This window comes from Hyaena hyaena, unplaced genomic scaffold, assembly GCF_003009895.1.
Source record: "Hyaena hyaena isolate Hyena2069 unplaced genomic scaffold, ASM300989v1 scaffold_228, whole genome shotgun sequence".
Lineage (NCBI taxonomy): Eukaryota > Metazoa > Chordata > Mammalia > Carnivora > Hyaenidae > Hyaena > Hyaena hyaena.
The window spans coordinates 491,810-517,033 of NW_024080860.1; the positions used below are offsets into that span (position 1 = coordinate 491,810).

A 25,224-nucleotide genomic window follows, 5' to 3' on the forward strand; every position below is an offset into this window, starting at 1 on the left:
AAAAAAAAAAAAAAAAAAAAAAAAAAGAACATCTACAAGACCGGCAGTTTCCAAAATACAACCCGCAAAAAGCATCCCAGGGATCTGTGCCTCTGTTTACTAGAGCAGCTCTGTTTTATATTTTTTATCTCCCCACAAAATGCCACTTGTACCACTCTGGAAACCACTGTGCCCCTGCTCCTGTGGGTCTAGACTGGGTCTGGCATCATTTGTGTGGGTCCTAGAATACACAACACGTATGGACGGAGGTGCAGAGAAGCCAGAGGTGGAGGGAGAGGACCATCCTAGGAACCCTACGGCGAGGGGGCACAGCAAAGCTTGTACCCTGCTCTCTCCACACTCAAGAGGGTCAGGAGCTCGAGGGCCTCTGAGAGCAGCAGCAGAAAGGGCACCGAGGGGACTGCTTTTCTCCAGGGACAGCCTCAGGCTGCGGCCCCCCTTCCCACCCGCAGCGCACGGAGACATCCGGCCGGGCGTACTCACAGGAGTGGAGTTTGAAGAGGAGCTTGACAGTGTAATCATACAGGTGGCTGCAGTCGAGTATGACCTGGATGAGCGGGGCGAGGCGGCACTGGCCAGCGGTCGTCACTGACACGGAGCGGGACATGTCCAGGGAACTGAACACTAGGGGATAAAAAGGGAGACAGACGGTAGAGGGGCAGGGAACTGCAGGTGACCCTCTCAGAGGGGGCAGAAGGCAGGGGTCAGACATGCACCAAGGACCAGCTCTGTGCATGCACTGGCTCACCCGGCGCGGTTCCTATCTCATAGGTTATCTCTTGCGGGATAGGGAGACAGGGGAGGAAACGGAGCGGGAAGTCCCTCGAAGGCAGCCTCACATAGGGAAAATAATCGAACACTGATCAGAACGCAAAGGAGGGAGTAATTCAGCCTTGGCTGCCTGGTGGCTTGCCACAGGGTCTTGGGACACCAGAAGGGGACATGTGCAGGAGCCCTGGGTGGACAGCTGGAGAATCTGTGAGGACCAAGGGTGAACCATCAGGACCGAAGGCTGCTGTTGGCCCTCGGGGGAGCGGGTCAGCAGAAGTACTGCCCTCCACTCTCCCCTCCACATTACCTCTGCCCCCTACCCCTTGCTCTTTTTTTTAAGGTTTATTTCGAGAGAGAGAGAGACAGTGAGAGCGGGGGAGGCACCGAGAGAGAGAATCCCAAGTAGGGTCCGCGCTGTAAGCGCAGAGCCTGATTTAGGGCTCGATATCATAAACCAGGAGATCGTGACTCAAGCCAAAATCAAGAGTCGGATGCTCAACTGACTGAGCCGCCTGGGCTTTCCCCTACCCCCTTGTTCTTAAAGTAACCAGACTCCTGGCCGTAAACCCTCCGCCCACACCCATGGCCAGGGCCGAACTCGCCTCCCGCAGTGGCTGCCCACCGCCTTCAGAGACTCCACGCTGCACGATGGCTAGCCATGAAAAAACAAGCAGTGAGCGGGGCTGCCCCGGGGGAAAGCCCAGAGCTGCTGTATTGGGCTTCCCTGACTGCTAATCCCTGTTAACTGGCTTATTCTGGCAGCTGAAAACAAAACAAAAACCAAAAAACAACCCAGCAGTTCTAATTAAAAGACAGCTTTTCTTTTTGACACAAATTAAAAGCAGCTGTCACTGCAAGGCGCCCATCCTCAAGTCCACTGGCTTCCTTGGGCTCCACTCTGGCAAAGAATCACAGACTGCTCCATCTCCTAGCCTGCCTGCAGATTTCCAGGAATGCCCCTGGACATCCGGTAACATCTAGAGCAGTGTGACCATGGACAAGTTCCTCAACCCCTCTGTGCCTCCAGATGCTTTTCTGTAAAATGCAGACATTCAAACACCACCTACCTCAAAAAGGTCTTCAAGGAGTTGGCTTTCAGGTTGATTAGAATCACTTGGGGGAAATGTAAAACCTGCTAATGTTTGCCTGCAGCCCCCCCCATTCTGTTTTAATTGGTCTGGGTTGGGTTGGGGTGCTGATAGGTTTCAAAAGCCACCCAGGCGATTCTATTATGCAGCCAGGGTTGAAAACTGTATTTCCCAGCTGAGTGGTCCTCATGTAGCAGAATCACAAGGTAGCATCATCCAACAGAATTCTGTGATGATGGAAGTGTCCACATGAGCCACATGTGCCTACTGAGTGCCTGAAATATGGCAAGTGGAACAGGGGCCAGGACTTTTTATTGGTATTTAATTATAGTTGATTTAAATAGGCACTCGTGGCTAGTGGCTGCCGTATTGGACAGTGCAGATGTGGTGGTAGGGGGCTGAAAAACACAGATGGCTGGGCCCCACCCTCAGAGATTCGGATTCAGTAGGTCTAGGGTGGGACCTGGGGGGCAGGGGTTGCGTTTCTAACAAGTTCTCAGGAGCTGCTGCTGCTGGTCCAGGGCCCACACTCTGAGAACCACTGCAAATGCTGGAGGGAAATGTTAACTATAACTGGCCCATGTTTCCCACCGCTGAAAAGCAGGGGCACATTTCTGAGGGTACCACTCGGGATCCTGCAGGGTTACAGACTAGGACTCAGAAGCTGGAGAGACTTCTTCTAATACCAGTCCCTCTGGGTGTTTATGGCACGCCCCAGGTAACTAGGGATGGCATGGGGAATGGAAGAGACGAGTGGTCAAGGGCTCTTGATTCCAAATCAATGCTCACTCAGGGGCAAGAAAGCTACCAGCATTCAGCCACGGAGGGATCTGTGCCAAGATCTAGGCTCCCCTCTAGAAAACTCAAAGCGGCTAATTCACTCAAGATAATCCCACCACATCGGGCTGCATCTTTGGCACCATTTTATCAACTCTGTTCCCCTACCCTTTACTCACTGCTTTATCTGAAGCAAGCATTCTTGAATTTTGTTGAGCACCTGCTATCTATTCCCGGCACTGAACTAGTACAGAAGGGAAATGATTCAAAGATGAGTGGGGCGTGGCTCCTGGTTCTGAGGAGGAGCTCGGAGTCCAGTGGTAATCATACAAGTGACAAAGGCATGCAAAAAAAAAAGCCAGGTTGTCATGGGGTGTGGGACTAAGGAGAGACCGAGCTGGCCACCTGGTGTGGTGCATTGGCCGGCATCACACACTTATTTTCCCAGCCTCAGGTCCTGCTCAGTGTTATCACAGGTCTGCTCTCTCTTGCTCAACAGTCTTTCAGGGCTGGAAGCGACCCCCACAGAGGCTCAAACAGTTGACTTGCTCTCCAGTAACCCCTGCAGCAGTGGCAGGTGTGCTCTGAGGAAACCCGGCAGAGGCCACGGGTCAGCCCAGTGGCAGGTTCTGGACAGGGAACCCCCACCCCCCACCCAAGGATGACAATCCCTGAAATATCACTCCTACCTGCATTCAGATTAAGCATATTCTGAAGCTGAATGTCAACGCGTTCTAAATTATCCACACGGGCCCTTCCTACCTGACACTAATAACTGAAAGTCAGCCACGACTGTGTATAGTTGTTCGTATATTTTTGTGCGAACATTTCTGATGCATTCAAAAAAATGTACCCACGCCATTTCTCCTACCTGGCTGGGAACGCTTTAGGGCGGGGACTCTGTTTTGTGTTTCATTTTTACTCCTCTACTGACTTTCGTATGAGCAGGTTGCTAGCAGGCCAAGCGCTTTACTTCTACAAACCACAGTTTCCAACTGTGTGTGGTGCTGTTCTCACCATAGCCTGCCCTGAACTGACTGGCCAAAGTAGGAAGGAGTCTGCTGTCCCGGGAGAGCGCTGGCTGGTAACAGGCCAGCTGTAAACTGTACACACGAATGTGCGGAAGGAAGTCACAATTCAGGGTGAGAGAGTGTCTGTTTTTTCCTGAGAAAATCAGAGCCCCAGGAGTGGCCCCACACATCCAGATGCTGAGAAGGTCACCAAGCTTTTACACGAATACCTGTAGTTTGGAATCCACTCTTTGTCGGAGCTGGACACTTGTAATGGCGCATGGTGAATCTTAGAAAATGGGCTCTTCTGTTCCCCAGGAAAGAAGGGAGAGCCATGCTGGGAGGTGTGGGGAAGAGGGGACACCAGACAGAAGGGAATGGATTGCTTCCTTCCTGATTTCTTGCCAAGGAAGCATGAGGGGCTGACAGCCTGGAGGCACTAGAACTCTCAGCGAAGGGATCCTGGAAGTGGGGCCAACTCCCTCTGCTTGCAGAAAGGCGCTTCGTATATGGACTTGGCCAACAACTCAACTCGACTAGCTGGTCAACCCCGGCTGCTGACCAAACAGCACACAGCAGCCTTTACTCCTGAGCAGAAATTGGTCCTGAGTGTTGGCCCAACTGAGTAGCAGGCAAAGGACCAGCTAGTGCTGGGGCCACAGTCTGGAGGATGTCAAAGAGGCCATACCTATTTTTGGGCTCTTGGAGGCCTGGGCTTCTAGAGGGAGGCTGGCAGGGTAGAGAACACGGTCAATCTGCTCAAAATGAATACACAGACTGAAAAACATCCAAGAGCTCCAGCCCCTCCCGGCACTAGGGACAGAGAGAGCAGGGATAGGGTGCAGGTCTCCTCATTTCCTGGCCTGTGCTGTCCAACACAGAGAGGGGCTAGGACGGTCGGGCCAAGCCAAGAAGAAAGTCTGGAATCAGGCAATTCTCACCAGAGTTTGGGCCAGACGGGAGGGAGAGACTCACCAGTTTGGAAGAGGTTAAGTTCACACTCCAGGTAGTCAAACATCTCCACTGTTAACTGGAAACTGGACCCAAGAGGAAAGAGAGCTTATACTCCAGAGCCCAAGGCCAGGGCTTCACTTGTCCCCTCCCCATGCTCTGTGTTGCTGTCTCTGCCCCCAGTGCACACATACATGCATGCATACATGAGCATGTGCGTGCACACATGCGCGCGTGCACACACACACACTCACACACACCCTACTACCAATCCCTAGCCCACCTACATGGGTCTTAAGGCCATCTGAAGATCAAACAGGGTGAATTCCACAGTGACGGTGGCAGAAGGGAAGGGCAGGTACCAGGCTGGGTTGGAAGGGCAGAGGGGGACACTGGGAAGTGAACCCTGGACAGCCAGGAAGGGTTCTGGATGAGGCATTGGCACTAAGTGGCCCCACCCCAGTCACTGTCGGGCCCTGTGTGACCCTAGCCAGAAGTGGCAACATCGACAGAGCCTCCTTCCCCGTTGGGTCCACCGCACGAGGACGGCCACTCACAAGTTGTTAACGTCGCTCTCTCCAGCCTCGTCCAGCTGCCGGTCACTCATCTGAAGGTTGCCCGGGAACCTGGGATTCTGGGAAGGCAGGCAGAGGAATGAGGTCAGGACAGGGCACCTCAACTAAGCCGGCACCAGGCAAGCCGTCTATGCTGAGTTCGGGCAGCAGCAGGCTTGATTCTATTCATGTAACACCAACGCCCTTCCTGGGGGGCATCAGTGCACACAGCCTCACGTACAGAGACGCCCTGACCAGCTCATAGCAAAGGACATCCACTGCCCATTGTCAGAGGCGAAGGCTCCATTGCACCCTGGGAGCCAGGACAGGGCTCTGTCCTAACGATTTGGGTCCTAGGACCCTCTTCTAAAGATGCTCTCTGGTGCTGCAATGAGACCCAGCATGACAGCGATTGGTCCTCAACCGCCCATGAGGTGCACACAGTTCGGCATTCGCACACCCTCAGTACGTTCTGAATCCTACCCATGCTTCCCTCTGTCCTTCCACCACTTTCCGAAGCTGCTGTTGGGAGTTCAGGGTATCGGGGGATATTAGCTTTAGGGAAACATAATGAGTAAAATAAACTTGAAAGTAGGAAAACATTACATCACGTTCCCCCAAAGTCAGGAGAAATTACTACAAATCAGCAACCTTGTCAAACATCTGTATCATTATCTCTTCCCTGGTGTGGCAAAGGGAAAGGTGTAGACAGGTACAGACAGATGGGTGGCCGCTCCATCCAGGGGGCCTCAATTCCACAGAGACACTTTAGGGGGGGCATGAGTGTGGTCCTTGGGAGGGATGGAGGGAGAGGAATGATCTGGGGGACCAGAGGGCAGACTGACAGATTGTAATCCCAACAGCGGTGTCATAGCACATCCGGTTCAACATGCTGTCTTTACAACACGATGCTGACATTCTACCTTGGCTGGTGTGGCCCCTGTCCTATCCCCTAGAATCTAGGGACCTCTGTGACTGCCTCAGCCAATACAAGACAGTGGAAGGGATGACTTCGAGGCTGGTCATATAGACGCCATGTGCTTCTACGTTGTTCTCCGGGGAAACTGGCCAGGCTGCAAGGAAGCCCTGACTAGCGCGGAGACTTCATGAAGAGGGAGACGCCAGTCCAGCTGCTCACTGTCCCAGATCCAGCCAGCATCAGACTGTGACCGTGTGAGGGACCCGCAGCCAAAATGGCCCAGCCAAACCCTTCCGGAACTCCCGACCAACATAAAGTGTGAGACATAATGAAGGGCCTCTGGTGTTTCGGCCATGGAGTTGGGGGTGAGCGCAGGTGTCCTGCCTCTGGGAAGCCTACCCAGTGGCCGGAGTCTGGGCGTGACGCCCCATTACAAGCTCTTGTCCCACCCTGTGCATCCTGGTCTTCCCTGGACTTGGCTGTCTTGTCTCCCAAGCAAATACAACTCCCGGAAGCAGGGCCAAAGTCTTTTCACCTTTCTCTCATCAGAACCTAACCCCGTTCCAGCCTGAGGCCGGCAGCCGGCAGTACACAAGCAGAGGGAAGGGTGGCCACTGAGCAGTGCGGGATTTCGTGTCCTACAGGCATGGGTTCAAATCCCACCTCACCACGGAGAAACTGCGTGACGAGGCAAGATTCTCAAGCGTACCCCCAGTTTTCTTATGGTGTAAGAATGCCACCTTTCTCTGGTGGCAACAAGGATTAAAGGCAATGCAGGAAAAGTCAGCACACAAGGGAGGTTTCTGTGAATCAGAGCCACCCCCCAAGTCCATGAGGTAATGGAGGCAAAAGACACTAAACCGTGTTGCGCCTTCTTAAATCGCCATTCTCCACGCCCAACGCCAGCTCCCTATCCAAGTCCGCTTTCCTCCCTGCGGCCACAGCCTTCCTCCTGACCCCTGCTCCATCCACACCCACCCTCCGAGGTCAGCCCCGGCCCCCACTTCCTTCCCATTCCACACCACAGCCCTGTGTCATTCCAGAACGCCTCTGGCTCCTTCCCCAGGCTCACGTGACCGCCTGGCACTGTTACAGGGTGATGCAGGTACAGAGGCCTCCTCCCTCTGACCGATCAGTGCCCTCCTGACTGGCAGACCCTTTCTGCATATCCTACGTGCCACTTGGTACCAAGCACAATGGTTTTACCTGCATCAGGTGCATAAGAAATACTGTCCAAGGCCGTGCATGGGCGAAAAGAAGGTTCTGTATGGAAACTCACTATGTGAAGGGAGGGGATTGTTTGTAGTAACAGTCAAGGCAGTGCTTTCTGAAACACCTTCCGAAGGCACAGGGCTCCTCTCCAGAAGGGGCGGAAAATGTGGGCCAAACTCCCAGTCCCGTGTCCCATTCTGGGGGCCTGACGGGAGTTGTCCTGCAAAGTCACTTCCTCTCACTGGATACAGTGTAAACACTCCCTGAGGGGCCCCAGGCTGCCTTATTCCTGAAAGACCTGACAGCTAGGCCCACGGAAGTGCCAGGGGGCTGTGGGGGCCGAGAGTGGCGGCAGAATCGTCTGCAGACTCACTTTGGTGTGATATTCCATCTTTGTTCTTAGCAGTCTGAGGTAGGTGCTGCACAGCCGTCCATAGCCCTCGCTCAGGTGGCCCTTTCCGGAAAAGAAAAGAAAGCAGGGGTCACCACTCATAACACCTGGGTGAGAGACCAACAGTCAGGACTTCTTCTATAAACAATACATTGATTTTTTTCCCCCCAATTCTGAAAAATAACAAATGGCCATTGTGGAAAATTTGGAAAATACAGACAAGTACAGATACACTCACATCATCCTTCATCTAGACACCAGATATAATCATGGCTAACATTCTGGGGCACGAAGTGTTATTTGATCTAACCTTTTTTAATTTAAATAGACCTATTTTTAAAAATGGATATTCTTTATTTTTAACTTTTTTTTAAAATGTTTACTTTTGAGAAAGAGAGAGCAAGTGAGAGAGCAGGGGATGGGCAGAGAGAGAAAGAGACAGAGGGAGACACAGAATCCGAAGCAGGCTCCAGGCTCTGAGCTGTCAGCATAGAGCCTGACATGGGGTTGAACCCACGAACTGGGAGATCATGACCTGAGCCAAAGCTGGAGGCTTAACCGACTGAGCCACCCAGGCGCCCTGGCACAAAGGACCCTTGAGCTGAATAGTTGTACTTCCCACATGAGGTTTGACTTCTACATTTTCTTCTGGGTGCATCTATATCCTCTAAGGTGGAGGAACCCCACTGAAACATGCCTCAAAGGGCACCAAAGGGAGTTGAGTTATCAGAGGAGGTTAAAAATATCAATGCCAGAAATGACACCGCTAATGTATTAGTTTTCTATGAAGAATCATATTTTATGAGTTGTACATTATACTTGTTCATTATGGAAAAATTAGAAAGTAGCAGAAAGACAAAGTGAAACAATGCTCATCATCGAAGACAACTCTATTTCACACAAAAACGCACCAGGATCAAAAAACAAAAGATGAATGGATCACAGACCTCAATGTAAAATGGAAAACTATAAAAAATCCTAGGAGGTAACAGAGATGACTTTGGGTATGGCAAAGACTTTTTATTTTATTTTTTTAAGTTGATTTATTTATTTTGACAGAGAGAGTGAGCAGGGGTGGGGCAGAGAGAGAGAGGGAAAGAGAGAATCCTAAGCAGGTCCCGCACCATCAGTGCAAAGCCCAATGGGGGGCTCAAAGTCACAAACCGTGAGATCGTGATATGAGCCAAAACCAAGAGTCAGACACTTAACTAACTGAGTCACTCAGGTGCCCCAGCAACGACTTTTTAGCTAAAACACCAACATCACGATCCATGAAGAAGAAATATCTGACAAGTTAGACTTCATTAAAATTTAAAAAAAGTTTGCAAAAATCACTGTTGAGAGAACAAGAACCCACTGACTGGGACACAGCTGATAAAGGACTGTTATCCAGAATATACAAAGTTCTCTTAAAATTCAACAATAAAAATTGGAGCACCTGGGTGGCTCCGTGGGTTAAGCATCTGACTCCAGCTCAAGTCATGATCTCACAGTTTGTGAGTTCGAGCCCCACGTCAGGCTGTCTGTTGACAGCTGGGAGCCTGAAGCCTGCTTTGGATTCTGTGCTCTTGCTCTCTCTGCCCCTACCCAGCTTGCGTTCTACCTCTCTCTCTCAAAAATAAATAAACATTTAAAAAATTAGAAGGAAAACTCAACAATAAAAAGACAAACGACCTGCTTAAAAAAATGGCCAAAGACCTTAACCAACACCTCACCACAAAAAAGGGAGCAAATGAATATACGAAGAGATGTTCGACGTTGTGCGTCACCAGGAAACGCAAATTCAAACAACATTGAGGTGCGAGTGCACGCTGACAAGAATGGCCAAAACCCAGACCACTGACAGCCACCAAGTGCCGGTGAGGGGACATGGAGCATCAGGAGCCCTCATTCAGTGCGAGTGGGAATGCAGAACAGTGCAGCCCCTTTTGAAGATGGTGTGGCAGTTTCTTACAAAAGTAAGCATACTCTTGACCACACAACGCAGCAATAGCGCTCCTTGGTTTTTATCCAAAGAATTGAAAACTTAGTCCAAACAAAACCTGCACGTGGATGTTTAGAACGGCTTTATTTGTTAACTGCCCAAACTTGGAAGCAACCAGGACGTGCCTTAGTTGGCGAATGGATAAACTGCGGTCCCCTCAGACAATGGGCTGGTACTGAGCACTAAAAATGAAATGAGCTGTCGAGCTTTGAAAAGACATGGAGGCACCTTAACTGCATGTTACGGAGAGAGAGAAGCTAGTCTGAAAAGGCTACAAACCAAAGGATTCCAACGATATGACATTCTGGAAAAGGCAAAAGTGTGGAGTGAGTACAAAGGCCAGGGGTTGCCAGGGGCTGCAGGGGGTGGGGAGGGACGAGCAGGGGCAGCACAGAGGATTTTTAAGTCAGTGAAACTATTCTGCATGATACCACCATGATAGATGCGTGTCATTATACATTTGTCTGGCCTAAAGGAATTCCAGTTTGCATAATGAGTCAGGCTACGTTGGGCTGACTTTCCCATTGAAAATTACTAAAATACTGGGTAAAATATTGAAAATATTTTGAAGTCATTAATGAACTAATGAGAGGGTAAGGAGTCCTCAGGCCAGGGACTGGGACCATACAGCCACTAGGAGAAAATATGGAATACTGGGGTGATGGAGTTGGTGGGGATGGGGGTTTTGCCTCACTAGGTGAACTAAATTTGGTTTTCTGGGCCTCAGGGGCCAGGTGGTGACCTTAGCCCTGCTGAAGTTGAAGAGTCTGGTGGAAGAGCCAAAGATCGCCTTCCTGGCGTAGGAAAACTAAGGGTGAACTGGATAGAACACAGATCCCAGCACTCTTGCAGCAAAAGAGTCCTCCCTGAGGACCTCAAACCACTGTTGTAACCAGAAGGAGGGAAAAACAATTCCTGGGAAGTGGACCCAAAGGAACCAGAGCTCAAGGGGATCTTCCTGGCATTCACAAAATCTTAAGCTGAGAATTTAATTTAGAGTGATCTCAATGGAAGCGAATGCCCATTCTCTCTGGAGGAACCTGCCTTCATTACAGACTTCAAAGAGTTCCCACAAATAAGATTCCTAGGGAAATGAGCAGCTCACAGCAAAAAATAACTAAGCACAGAAAGAAACTCCATAGCGTGAACAACATTCATCAAAAACAATGGACGGCAGAAACAGATCTCAAAGGGCTCTGGACAATGGAAGTCTAAGAAGTCATATATGAAGTCACTGTTTAATTTGTCTAAATAAGTAAGAGGCTGTTTCAAAATACATGCAGGGCGCAAGAAATCATAAAAAATGACAAGCAGATTTGGGGGAAAAAGAAGAACTCCAAGAAATGAAAACTAGACTAAAATTATAATTATATGTAAAGAGGTTTAACAGATTAGACCCAGCTGAAAAAGGGACAAATAAAATGAAAGCTAGATCTACTGAAATTATCCAAAATGCAGTAAAGAGATAAGCAGGTAGAAAACAATGAAACATGAGTTTAAAGACACTGGTGGTGGTGGTGGTGGTGGTGGTGGTGGGTGCCTGGCTGGCCCTGTTGGTAGAGTGTGCAACTCTTGATCTTGAGGTCATGAGTTTAAGGCCCACATAGGGCGTAGAGCTTACTTACATAAAAAGACACCCAGGGGGATAGAGTGAGAAAGACAGATATAACCAAAGTCTGAGAGGAAAAGACAGAACAGAGCGAAGGTAATAGTTGAAGAGACAAAGAGAATTTTTCATAACTGATAAAAGATACTAACCCAGAGATTTAAGAAGTCTAATGAATCCAAAATAAACTTGTACCTATACATGGTTAGATCGTAAAAACGGCCAGAGGAAATGCAGATTTGCTTCAAAAAAAGGGACAATGAGTCTGACAGCTGGCTTCCTGAAAACCACATTAAGTCAGAAGTCAGTGGAAGGGTATCTTGAATAATATTGTCCATGTGCTGAGGAAAAATAACTGTCACCCCAGAATCCTAAACCCAGACAAAGTATCTTCCATGTAGAAGGGTGAAATAAAGACATTTAGAAACTAGTGAAATCGGTCATCTGCCACCAAGAGATTCTCACTAAAGGAAGTTGTAAAGGAAATAATTCAGGCAGAAAAAAAAGTGATCCTGGATGTTAGATTTAAAGATTTAAAGTTAGATTTAACTGAGATTTAGAGAAAGAAAGAGCACAGAATAAAACAATTAAAATAAAATATCTTATAGAGTCTAAAAAGAAAAACAAAACCAAAATTAAAATACACGACAAGCTTAGAAGGAGAGCATGGAGGGAAAATATTCTCAGGTCTTTGTGTTAATAGGAAACAGATAAAGACAGGAATTTTAGCTCTTGATAAACCAAATGTGTATTTTGTAATTATTGGTACACATACCAAAAATATGAAAAATAAAAGGAGAGTTAAAAAAAACCCTCATAACTAGTAATGAAAATGGAATGGGAAAATGGAATGAGAAAAAAATCAATCAATCCAAAGAAGACAAGAAATGAAGAGAAAGAGAAAGAGAACAGAAGGGGCAAATAGAAGCACAAACGAAGATGGAAGATATAAATCTAAAAACATCGTGCATTATAATAAATGTAAATGGAGTAAACATACAGTTAAAAGACAAAGACTGCCATTTTGAAGAAAAGCAACAACAAAAATCCAATGAAATGCAATTTTAAGGGACTTTTCTAAGACACAGAATATAGAAAAGTCAAGTTTTAAAAGAATGGAAAAAGACACACCAGCAAATTCTAATAAAAAGGACCCAAACTTTCTGTATTTAGAGATATAATAATAGAAAGCTCTCCAATATGCACTTGGGAGATCTGGGGACAGCTCTCAGCATTTTTTTTTAAAGTTTATTTATTTATTTTGAGAGAAAGAGAGAGTGAGCACATGTGAACAAGTAGGAAAGGGGCAGAGAGAGAGGGAGAGGGAGAATCCCAGGCAGGCTCTGCATTGACAGTGCAGAGTCTGATGAAGGGCTTGAACTGACAAACTGTGAGATCATGACCTGATCTGAAATCAAGAGTCAAGCGCTTCACCAACTGAGCCACCCAGGTGCTGGCTCCACTTTATTCAGACGGCCTAGCCTGTCACATAGGAAAATTTGCTTCCCTCTCTGGGCCTATATTCAGTCTAGCAATGGGTGGACTGGATGGCACAATTGCTAACATTCTGTGAGTGTAGACAGATGCAGGTAAGAATTGGAAGGAAAGGGCTAGAGTTCTCAACCAGTGGGGGGCAACGAGATATATCAGTATCAACCCAGGAGAGGCTTCAAAATGCAGATTACACCTGGCCACATATATACTTCCTGGACAACACAATCTAGAGGGATTCTAGTACGTATGTAAAATCCTTTTTCTATTTATGCTGATATCACCGCCTACCTACCCTCATTCTAGGGGCTGAGACTCCCTAGACAGGGAAAAAAAGGCCCTGGCATTAAGAATTGGGAATGCTAGTCCTCAACGTACTGTGACCTCCATGGGACCATGAGGGGGGAAGGCACAGGAACTGGGAGAGTTACTGCTGAGGAATCCCAATGACCGGAGTATATTCTGACATGAGTTTCCATTGGCAGGACAAACTCTCAGGCCTGAGAATTTCCCTACAGCCACCAGGGCCTCCGGGCAAGACTACGGCTATCATGGTACTGTTTGGGGGGCCATCCTTGACCCCTCTGTGATGCTCATGAGAGAAATCCTAAGCAAGTTGAAACAGATGAATTCATTCCGTTCCATAGTCCTTGTTCTGTGGCTTCTGAAGGAGGGGTAAGAAGGTGCAGGTGGTCCCCGGCTTCATCTCCAAACTCACCCACATCCTGCTCATGTCACTCAGTTCATTTTTGTATCTCAGAGAGTCCTTCAGGACCTGGAGAGGGAAGAGATCAGCCAATGAGAGAAGAGAAGGCACAGGGACAGAGGATGGTAGAAGATGGGGCTGGGGTGGTCAGGGAGGCTGACCAGACAGCAAAGCCCCCCCTCTAACCAATAACCAAAAGGCCAGGAGGAGGAGGCAGCTGCCACCTTCAGTGCGGGAGTGGACAGCGCCCCCTGTGCCCCAGGCGATCCCACTTTCCCCACGTGGCCCCGGCTCGCCGGCCACCCCTCTGCAGCCCCAGGGACTCACGTTTGGGTGTCCATCTCGGAGGAGTTTGTGAAACACGTGGCAGAACTTCCAGCACAGAACAGCGTTGCTAGAGAGGGGCAGCCGGTTGACAACAGACCAAAAGGTCTGTGCCCCTTTCTCATGGTGGGTGCCCAGGATGCACGGTGAGGGAGGGTCATGGAAAACAAAAACACGGACGGGCCCTGCCTCGGACAGCCCATCCCAGGGGTGTAGCCTGCCACAGGCCACTGGGGAGGGTTGTGCAGCTGTTCAGGGCACAGTGGCACTACCTGGGAGGGGCACCGGACGCAGATCTGCACATTTTTCCTGGCTGTTTTCTGGCCGATGCCAAGGCAGGGTCTTGTTCTAATCCTTTTTTTTTTTTTTTTTAAGTTTATTTATTTTGAGAGAGACAGAGATAGTGCAAGCAGGGGAGAGACAGCGAGAGAGAGAGAGAGAGAAAGAGAGAGACTGAGAGAGAGAGAGAGAGAGAGAATCCCAAGCAGACTCGAGGCTGCCAATGCAGAGCCCAATGCGGGGCTCGAACTCACAAAACTGAGAGATCATGACCTGAGCCGAAACCAAGAGTCAGACACTCAACGAACAGAGCCTCCCAGGTGCCCCATAAAATCCACTTTCTCGCACAATTTCCCCAGAGAGGACAGTGTGATTGGGAGGGGTGTCACTTTCCAATTTGCACCAGTGTGTTCTGGGCCAGCAGTGGTCCTGTGTGCCGTTAGCAGGGAGATGCTTCGGTTGGAATGAGGGCTTTGCTGGGAGAGACAGACTCTGCCCTTCCTCTGGGTGTGCTGAGGGTACAATGGGACCTTTTGGGGGAATAGTGACAGCTCACATTAGCAGCCCATAACGGTCTCACCGTCCTTTCTCATCCAGGATGCGGAAGCGAGGGCATGCTTCAGCTCTTCGTTACGGGCCCGGGCCCTGCTGGGGACACCTTGGCCCCTCTTCCAGGCCGCACCTGACTCCTCTCCATGTAAGCACTCTGTTCTTTTCTGTGATTAGTTTTTTCACCGAAGTCGAGGTGGCACACAAGGTCCATTTGCTTCAGGTGTCCGACACCGTTACGAGGCTGCAATCCATCACCACACGACACAGTTACAACACCACGGACTATATTCTGCTGCTGCGCTTTCCGTGCCTGTGACTTAGTCATTCCATAACTGGAAGTCTTTTCCCCCAACACCTAAAATGATGCTCACACCCCACCCCTCCTGCAGACCTGGCTGGCCTCATTCAGGGCTGCATTCATGTCCCGAAACCTTGAATTCTCTGTATGAGGAATCCTGGGGCCGCTTCCCCCCAAGGGCCAATGCCAAATGCACCTACGGACTGCCTGCGATTTCTGTGTAACAAACGTCCATCCAATCTCGTGTGATTTTAAATTAGCTGCCCCAGGCCTCTGTACTGCGTGAGCCCCGCTGGGCTGAGTAGGGGGTGTCCAGACTTCCTTCCTAATTGTTCGTTTTAATAGGCCTCACACACCCAATTCCTAGGCACCATCAACCCCAAGTGCAGGTCTTTCCCCAGAACTACAGGCTTCTTTGTCAAGGCCTGGGTAAGCAGCAAGGTGCCACGTAGGTCAGAAAGACTTGCCTCGGGTCAGGGAACGACATGACTCATCCAGAACACGTTGTTTCGCTTCTGAGCTGGAAGGTATCATAAGGTTCCTTTCCCCAGACTGAAATTTGCACTTTGAGAGGGGATGAGCTTGAACACAGACTTCTGGGTCTAAGAAGCTGACGTCAGCTTTTGGTCTTAGAGTGGTTTCTGCAGTAAGCACAGTTTCCCCTAGAGCACAGCCCCCTCGGGCTAGACGGAAGCCAAGAGGAGAGGTGGGCAGCTCCCAAGCCCTCTCAGGGCAGACTGCGATGGCGTTACTGGAAAGCGGTGTACGAAGTAGAAGCCAGAGCAGGTGCAGAGAGCTAGCCGGGCACCTTGACTTTGAAAGAGGCAAGTAGACCTTTCTGTCCTTTGATTTCATAAGCATTTTAACCCACCCACTGCGTGTCAGGCACTATAAAAGGCACTCAGGGATATAAAAAAAGTAAAACTCCAGCCCTCTAGGAGCCGATACCGTGCTGTGGACGGGTGGGGGGCGGGGCGCAGTTAGACACCTAAGGATAAATGGATGCTGAACCGCATTGCTGACGTCAGACTTCCAAATGCTTATTTGCTTGTTCTGGAGGGTAGCTGACAGTCTTTTTAAAAAATCAATAAAGAATAAAGGTTGTGTGATATCTTTAGGCTTTAAAACCCTACTGTAGGGAGTCACCCTTTCAACGTTTATCCACCTCTCAGAAATGGTGAAGCAGAGAGACTCATTCTAACAGAGTGTTCAAGCTGTAACATTAGACCTTTCAAATCTTCTCTGGCCAAGTCTTTTGTTTGACAGACGAGGGGACGAAGGCTCATGGAGGCCCTGCTGGACTCACTCGTGGCTCCAGAGCATGTCAGACTGCTGGTGTCCCTTCCGTCACCCCGGGCAGCCTTCCTGGGAGGGTGTGATGTGGCCCTGCAAGGCCCCCATCTGGAGTACACTGGCTTCTGAAACCTGTCTCTTATGTCCTATCTCAATCGGACTGATCAGTATTCCTAGCAGGTCGGGGCCAGCAGTTGGGCCCCTTATAATGAAGGCTTTTCTTGATTCAGTAGAGCCAGGGGACTGTGCCTTTCTGGGGACTCAAAAGGGCAAGGTCTACAAGGTCTCACTAGGCTCACTGTTGAGCCAGGCTTCTGGGGTGCCTGGGCAAAGTTCCAGAGCCCCCCATCCTGCAGCAAAGCCCTAAATCCAACCAAAGTGTCTTCCCACCAAAGACAGGCTGCTTTTCCACCAGTAGAGAGCAGTCCATGTTCTTAGCAATACTTCCTGGGGGCCTGACCAGCGTGGGGCATCGCGCTGGCAGCGAGGGGCCTCTTCGGCCCCCTTAAGGGGCTGAGGCAGGACAGCTTCAAGATGAGCCGACTGGCTGTGTCCCAGCCACCATACTGGCCCAGCAAGGAGCTGTTCGTCCCAGACAGAAGCCCGACCTCCGCCGGCCCCGAGCTGCACACACCGGCAGCCTTGTCTTTGGACTTTGGGGGTCAGCCCTCCAGCTCTTGGTCTCTGTACCTCAAGGGCAGATCCCAAGGGGCCCATCAGCCAGAATGTTGCCTGCACTTGTCTCTGAAGCCATGACCCATGACGCTGGTTGCCCAGGTTCTAACTTGCCGTGTGGGCCGGGATGTGTGACTGGTGAGAACCTCTAAGCCACCAGCTCCCTCATCCGCCTTGAGGTCCTTGTCTTCTCCCCTGCGGCCTTTGGGGGTAACCGGCTCACACAGGTGGATCTTATTTCCGTGGTCAAGCCCCTGCACTTTCGTAAGGGCAGGCAGAGCAGCCGAGACCTTTGGCTTGGGTTTCCTGATCAGAGAAGGGGAGACGATCATGTTCCCAAGGGGGTGGCCAGTGTGCAAGTGCAGGGGACACAAGTGCTTTGAGGACAAGGGTGGAAAACCACTCCAGTGGCCTGAGAAACTCTCTCAAAGGAAAGTAATGTCAAGGGACTTGGCAGTCCTGAGAAGCTCACGTCCTGGGCAGGCAGGGTCCTTGGGTCCCTTCACCCTGATGAGCTGTGGTCTCGAAGGCCACCTGCTGCCAACCGAGGCTGCTCAAACCCTGCAGGAGGCCTGGCCAGGGTGGGGGTTCCCCTTCCTGCAGCTGAGCAAGGACGCCTCGCCCTGACCTCAGTCCCCACAATTTGACCCGCCTTGGGGTTGGTCTTCCAAGCAACATCCAAAGGATATTTCTGGCGTGTTTTTCCTTTACAGCCACTTCCTGCGTATTAATGGCCTTATTGATGCTGACAGTCTGAAAAACAAGAGGGAGGGGGAGGGGAAAGGAGGCTGAGATGAATAAGCTTCTAGGGCATCTGAGACCCTCCCAAGGCGCCCCACCCCTTTCTCTCCCTCCAGTGATTCCTCCCCAGGGCTCTGAGGACCCCTCTGGCCCGGGGTCCGGGTCGGAGGGGCAGGGGCGTGGGGAGCAGAGGTGGGCAACGTTCCCAGACCAGCTGGCCCAGGCTGTCCTAAGGCAGCGGGCTTTGCTGCCTGGCATTGGCTGTGCCCAGCTGCTGTGCCCGCCTGCCACTCATTCCCTTGACACAACAGCACGGCAATTAAAGCCGGCACAAAGGGATGCTTTTCATCCCCCAGGGAAACATTATTTCTCTGGGAGCAGGAGGAAGCGGCGCTGAGCTCAGGGAGCAGCCACGGCCCAGAGGCCACCCAGCCGCCCCTCCCTCACCACGAGAACCTTACATGGAGCACTTCCCCAGCCGGCGGTCACTCTCATTGCTCGTTTTCCCACTCCTGGGCATCTTCCAATCCTAACCAGATTCCCTTTTATTTCCTTACTGACAAGGCATTAACAGCACACACTCCTTTCCAGTTGTGTTAAAAATCATTAACTCCCTTTGGAATTTAGCAAATCGTGTGTATGTACGAATACGACTTACAGAAAGACATAAACGGCATCCTATCACGGAGGCTGCTTAAATGCAGGTTTTTTTCCTTTTTCTGTTTTGCTGTGCTTCTTTTCCATAGTTGGCATTTGACCCTAAGCCACGCTAACATGGTGCACATCACACACACACACACACACACACACACACACACACGCCGAAGGGGTTAATTCTGCCACTGTTCTATAGAAATGGGATCACCAAGCACAGACTTTTCAACATCTTGCTTTTCTCACTTGAAAACATCTCATGAAAAATTCTCCAAGTGGCATGGTAAAATTCTAGCTCATTCTTTAAAGAGACAGTGGGGCGATTTATACAGGCATTCCTGCACTGGCAGGCAATCAAAACGTTTTTTTAACCACTGGAAACCGTTTTAGTCAACATACATGTACATATTGATGCCTTCATTCCCAATGGGTAGATTTCCAGGAGTGGGATACACTGGGTTAAAATGTGATTTTTTTCTTTCACTTGCCATTATGGAAAGATCCAAACATAGACAAACATGAAGTCTAATCTAACCAGGGCTCACACAGCCCCCAGTGTCAACCTTTATGAACTTGCAGCCAAACCCGCTTCTTTATGGATAAGGGGTCACAAACATTTTCTGTAAGGGCCAGTTAGTGGGTATTTTAGGCTTTGCAGGCCACATGGCTCTCTGCTGAAAGTCCCCAGTTCTGCAGAAGTTGGAGCACAAAAGGAGCCTCAGAGATACTAAACAAATACATAACTGAATGAGTGCAGCTGTGTTCCAATAAAACTTTATGCACAAAAACCAGGCAGTGGTCTGGATTTCACCAGTGCCCGTTGCCCATTAAGTGTGCTGACCCTTGCTTTCTCCCAGGTGCCACTGATGTCCTTGATCTCTGGATTATCTGAATTTCACTATATCATTATTGCATGATATATGCATTATATCATTTCACTAGCAAATAGTTCAGGATGAACCAGTTAAGGGGAAAAAAAAGGACTATTTAAAAATTAAAACTTTTAAGGATGGGGTTTCTGGGTGGCTCAGTTGGCTGAGTGTCTGACTTTGGCTCAGGTCATGGTCTTGCAGGGTTGTGAGTTTGAGCCCCACACTGGGCTCTCTGCTGTCAGCGTGGAGCCCACTTCAGATCCTCTGTCTCCCTCTCTCTGCCCCTCCCCTGCTCTCTCTCTTTCTTCCCCCACTCTCTCTTACACACACACACACACACACACACACACACACACACAAATAAATAAACATGAAAAGAATTTAAGGATAATTTCTTAATATCATCAATTGGTTAGTTAGGTATTTAGATTTCCCTACTGTGTCAAAAGAGGAAAACTTTCTTGCATTTCTTCTAATCAGGATTAGATTCTATTCTGAAAAGGCCCTAACGGTTCACATCTCCACTGACAATGTACAAAAGCATTCCCATCATCCCCAGTTTTGCTGGTTTTATGGATATGGTGACATTTCACTGTGACTCTATTTTGTATTTCACTGACTGCTAGTGAGCTCTGAGTATTTCCTTATGTGCGGTCATGGGTTGCTGACTGCCTTACATAGTTTGTTTTTAACTTTTTAAAATGTGTATGTATTTTTGAGAGAGACAGAGACAGAGTGCGAGCGGGAGGTGAATGGGGAGAGAGGGAGACACAGAATCTGAAGCAGGCTCCAGATTCCAAGCTGTCAGCACAGAGCCCGAACCGGGGCCCAAACCCCATGGACCACAAGATCATGACCTGAGCCAAAGTCTGATGCTCAACTGACTGAGCCACCCAGGCGCCCCGACTACATTACATAGTTAAGCACTCTCACCTCAACTTTGACGGCTTTTACATGTATTTAAGGTTTTTCCTGCCCCTGGATTATACTGGTAGACTCCTACATTTTTTCTAAGTCTTTTAATGTTTTTTAATTTAATTTAATTTAATTTAATTTAATTTAATTTGAGAGAGACTAAAAGCAGGGGCAGAGAGAGAGGCAGACAGAAAATCCCAAGCAGGCTCCGCACTGCTAGCACAGAGGTCGATGCAGGGCTTGAAACCACAAACCGTGAGGTCACGACTTGAGCTGAAACCAAGAGTCAGACACTTAACCGACTGAGCCATCCAGGCGCCCCCACAAATATTTCTTTACGCCGTACTGACCAATTGCCCAAGCTTATGGCCGCTATGAGTCTGGCTTGCAAAAACAAGAAAACCCCACACCTTAAAATTCCCTTAAAATAATATACCATGTGGTCCTGTGTTTGCATGTTGGCTGCACATAAAATGTTCTGTGCTCTAAACGTTGACAGGAGGCAGAAGCCCCCGGAAATCACGACAGTGCTCCTGGAAGACACCTCTTAGAGGAAGAAGGTGGTGACCTGTCCCAGGTACTGTAATTATCCCTGCAATTTACGTACTTCTCTCATGCATGCCTCATTCAAACTCAGGGGCACCTATGACTGTCGCACAGGAAGGCCAAGCAGCTTGCCCGAGGTCATTCTATTCAGTTCCAGTCTTGGTCAGCTGGATCCCAGCCCTGAGCCATCATGACAGGTCTGGACTGCTCAGGGGCTGTCTAGGTCAGGGTCACAGAGGACAGGCAGCGGGCCGGAACTGTGTGGCTGGAGGGCAGAATGGAGGCAAGGTGGGGAGGGGAATGGAGCCAGAGAGGGAGGTGGTGCTGGGTGCTTCTGAGCCTGAAAGAAGGACCAGCATGAGTGTGACAGCCACAAGCAGAAGCAGCAGCAGCCTGGAGGTAGGGAGATGCAGGAGGAAGCGAGTGACAACAGGGAAAGGAAGGAGTAAAGCCTCAGTCAAAATGATAGAAATTAAAATACAAAGAGCCCAATGGAAGGTGGGCTCTAAAGTCAAATTCAGTAGGACTGGCCCACAGGAGCTCCGGGTACAGGGGACACAGCAGGCAAAGCGTCAAAGATGCTGCAGAGGGGGTGCCTGGGCTGGACAGCACAGTAGGTCGGGAGCCTGACTCTTGATTTCGGCTCAGGTCATGATCTCATGGTTTGTGGGTTCAAGCCCTGTGTCAGGCTCTGTGTTGGTCATGTGAAGCCTGGTTGGGATTCTCTCTCTCCCTTTCTCTCGGCCCCTCCCCCTCCTCTCTCTCCCTCCCTTGTGTGCTCTCTCTCAAAAATAAACTTAAAAAAAAGATGCTGCAGTAGTTTTGAGTACCGACAGGTAGGTGGGGAGCAGAGGCAGTCTGTCTCAGGCTGAGGTCTATAAACCGAGGACAAGGCCAGGAGGGTTTGGCGTGAGAGACAGCCATTTTTAAAAGGAGGAAGAAGAACCAGCAATAGCAGTGGCTATAATCATCAAGATAATGACAGCTAATGAGTGTTTGCTATCAGGCCTGTGCTAATGATAAGCATTTTGTATTAATCATCTCATTAAAATCTCCTAACTCTACAGCCTCCAAGTAGGTGAGTATTAGTATTAACCATCTCCATTTCACACATGAGACCACGGCCAAGTAGATTGCCCGGGGCCACTCCGCCAGTGAGTGGTGAGCTGAGAACCAGACTGTGATGAAGCTCTGTAGCTCAGCCTCTGAGTCGCAATCCCCATTCTAGACACGGTCCTCCACATCAGGGACACAGAATCAGAATCCAAATGCTTTCCACAGACTAGAAAAATGGGTTAAATTTCCCAATATGCAACCCAGTAGGTTTAAAAGAGATTTCCTATATTTAGATCTAACTCTCTGGCACAGGGGAAGCAGGATTCAAATCACCCCTTGTGAATGAATTAGATGTTTTACTTGACTGCTAACTTACTGTAAGCGACAGTATGATGCGACTGGTCAAAATGCAAATCTGAGCTCTGGATGTATTAAAAGGAGTATAGTGTTCAGAATGAGGGAGGGGATGGTTCTAACTCCATGCAGGATCAATTCACACATAAAACACTATTTGAGGGTACCTGGGTGGCTCAGTTGGTTAAGCATCCAACTGCTGATTTCGGCTCAGGTCATGATCTCACAGTTGGTGGGTTCAAGCCTCGTGTCGGGCTCTGCGCTGACGCTGCTTGGGATCCTCTCTCTTCCTCTGCCCCTCCCCCACTCACGAGCATTTTAGTTCTCTCAAAACTAAATAAATAAACTTAAAAAAAAAAAAAGAAAGGAAAGCGTGGAACAATTTCCATGTGCACACACAGTCACACCCCCAGTGCGAGTCCAGGACACTGACCAAGGGCCCAGCCTGGCACTGGGCTGCAGAATGAAGTTTCTGCCCAAACCAACATCTACCTGACACCCGCAAGCCCTGCTTGCCCCTGCGAAGACTGCCCTGGCCCCTTCTTCTGCAGCTCACTGGGGTTCCCATTACTGATGCCCACGTGCCCCAAGTCCCCGACCAACGCTACCCTACAGTGCCCCAGGGAGCCAGGCCCATGGCTGCAGGCTGGCCACCCGGTTTCTGAGCCAGGATTTACTGGGCTCATTAGCAGGGCTGGGCCTCAACATTCTGGGCTCGTAATGGTAGGCTGTGGGTCCTCCGGGGCTCTTGGAATGTCAGATACCAGGATGTTCCCGGGACATAAGTTCCCAGCTATGACGGGTTTCCTTTAGTTCTGTAAAAACTTTATGCCCCCCATGCTCCACTTGCTTCTCCATTCCCAATTCCGCCCATCATCCCAGGGCAGACCAAACTTCACCATCCTTTAGACCCGTCGGGCCACTCTGCCCAATGTCTTCTTGCCAACTTTCTTCTCGAATTCCAATTCTTCTTAGAGTTTGACACTTGGTATGTGACGTCACCTCCCCACCGATTTTAAACTCCCGAGGGCAAGGCCCTGCCTTCTTCCCTCGAGGGCCCACAGCTGCTAAAGCAGGTGCAGAGTCTTGATAAACCATTAAATGATTCCGGAGTGGATTGCTTCCCAGGGCTCCCCCTCTACAAAGCACCAGGTCCTCAATGATTCATGGTTCCTTGAGAAACTCTTTTCCCTCTTCCTCCCCTCCCCAGATTCTCCCTGAAGGAAACCATCGGGAACCTGGGGATGCCTGGCGGGGACCCTCCCAGGACAGAGGGTGGGAAGTCGGGACTCGATTTCTTGCCTCCGATCTAGGTTAGAGAAACGTCCTTGGAGAACAGGCTGTACTCCAGATTTCCCTGGGGTCACACAAGACCTATGACCAGGCAGGGTCCCCCGAAAGAGCAGTATTGTACATCACTTCCTGGCCCAGCTGGCCCTGTGTCCCGGGCTGGTTCCAGAAGGCCAATTATCAGCAGGCACCGCGGGAAGGGCGACATTCTCCCAAGCCCTCCTCCTCATTCTCCGGCCCCTTCCTCCACTCCAGGCTGCAGCCGATGGAAAACCGTGAGGCCTGGCTCCGGGGGGAAGCAGGGCCTGGGCTTAGCCCAGGGGGGCTGGCTGGGCACTGTCCGGCCATGCATGCAGCTTCTGACAGGGGCCCCATGCGTGGGCTGCCAGGGCTGGGCTGGCTCGCAAAGATTCCATGGCAAGACCGGGTGGAGAAGATGTGACAGGGTCAGAGTGGCAGGTCCTGAAGCAAGGGACTGGAGGGGCCTCTGCCCGGGGCCACACGGATGGAAATGTGAGACCAGGAGGGGCAGCAGAAGGGGAAAGCAAAAGGGAGATACAAGGAGGGGAGAGAAGGTAAATGCCAAGAGCATGCGGGGTGCAGGTGGCTGAGCAAAGGCATAGCTGATGACCGCCATTGGCCTGGGGACAGGCTGGGAGCTGGTGACACCTTACAGTGTGCCTCCCCTCATCTGGTGTGGAGCCTGAGGGAAACAGACCAGAGGAAGGGCCCTTTTAACACCTGCAAGTTGGTCTCAGGTCTCATCCTTCCCAGAACCTGGCTGCATCCCTGCAATGGCCTCCGTGAGCCAGGCTCAGCCAACACAGGGCTGGGAGAACCTTCTTCCTGAGTGCCCGAAGCTGAGACGCAGGGCAGAAAGGGGTCCTCTGGGCAGTCAGCCCCACCTGGGGAGGACCAGGCTGGCAACAGGCAAGGAGAGGGTAAGATGGGGACGGACGGAGCGCAGGAGGGCGCTGCAGCAGTCACGGGAAAGGTGGGCACAGCTTGAGTTCATGGCCGGGACGTGGTGCCTGAGCGAGGGCTGCGGGTTCAGAACCCAGGTGAGGTCATGAAAGCCTGAGGGACGGACAATCAAGGTGTGGAAGATGAAATGTGGCCTCCCGCGCTGGGTGCCTTCAGCACTGAGACTGCTCTGGTGCCCCACATCAAGTCTTTTTAACTCTTTTCTGGATCAGAAATAATAGTAACATGGTCATCATTGTTGTCAGCAGATCAGCGGCAGCAGAGCTACCACTGGGCGCTGCACTCAGGAGATTTGCTTCTGAACCTCCCTTTGGCCCTGGAAGGCAGGGAATCTGACCCCACATTTTCCGAGTCAAGTTGTCCAAAGTAGCACAGGCAACAGCAGGTGGGGCCGGGATTCCAACCCAGTGTGGCTCCCTACTCTGTGCTGCCATCAGCAGCGCACGGCAGCCAATGGCCAGTCAGTGTTGTCCACCTGCCTGCCTCGCTTCCCACCCCTGCCGCCCGGTCCCCAGATCTCTATCCACTTGCACTCCCTCCTTAATGATCTCAGCTAAACCCATGACTTTGCACTCCCAACTTCCGCCAGCATGCCCACCCGCCCAAGTCTTCCTTAATGAGCCTCTGCCTCTGAGTTTCCATCCAGCCATCAATCATACGGTCCCTCCCACCCCTGGCCCCTCTGCTTCTCTCCACTGCTCAGCCTCCTCTGAAGCCCAGACCATTAGGATGTCCCCACTGGGCCACTGAAACAGCGTCCCAAATGGGCCGGCCCTTCCCGAGCTGCTCTGCACCCAGCAACCAGAGTGGTCTGCATGAACCGCGCGTGAGGTCACACCCCTGCTCAGAGGCAGTCACCGTGTGCGCACGGAATGAAGTCCGCGCTCTCATGCGGCCCACCCGGCCGAGCACACGCATTAGCTCCTGGTCC

At 50.5% G+C, this 25,224-nt stretch overlaps 1 protein-coding gene across 1 annotated transcript in view; it reads right to left on the minus strand.

Annotated features, from left to right (window-relative positions):
• HIP1 (huntingtin interacting protein 1) overlaps positions 1-25,224 on the minus strand; it is a 150,440-nt gene that overhangs the window by 33,203 nt on the left and 92,013 nt on the right. The window contains exons 2-8 of the mRNA XM_039243515.1: positions 17,571-17,634; positions 13,788-13,930; positions 13,473-13,529; positions 7,656-7,736; positions 5,155-5,231; positions 4,622-4,683; positions 484-624 (exon numbers count right to left, since the gene is read on the minus strand). Of these exons, the coding sequence (XP_039099446.1) occupies positions 484-624; positions 4,622-4,683; positions 5,155-5,231; positions 7,656-7,736; positions 13,473-13,529; positions 13,788-13,930; positions 17,571-17,634 (625 nt within the window). The remainder of the gene's footprint in view (positions 1-483; positions 625-4,621; positions 4,684-5,154; positions 5,232-7,655; positions 7,737-13,472; positions 13,530-13,787; positions 13,931-17,570; positions 17,635-25,224) is intronic.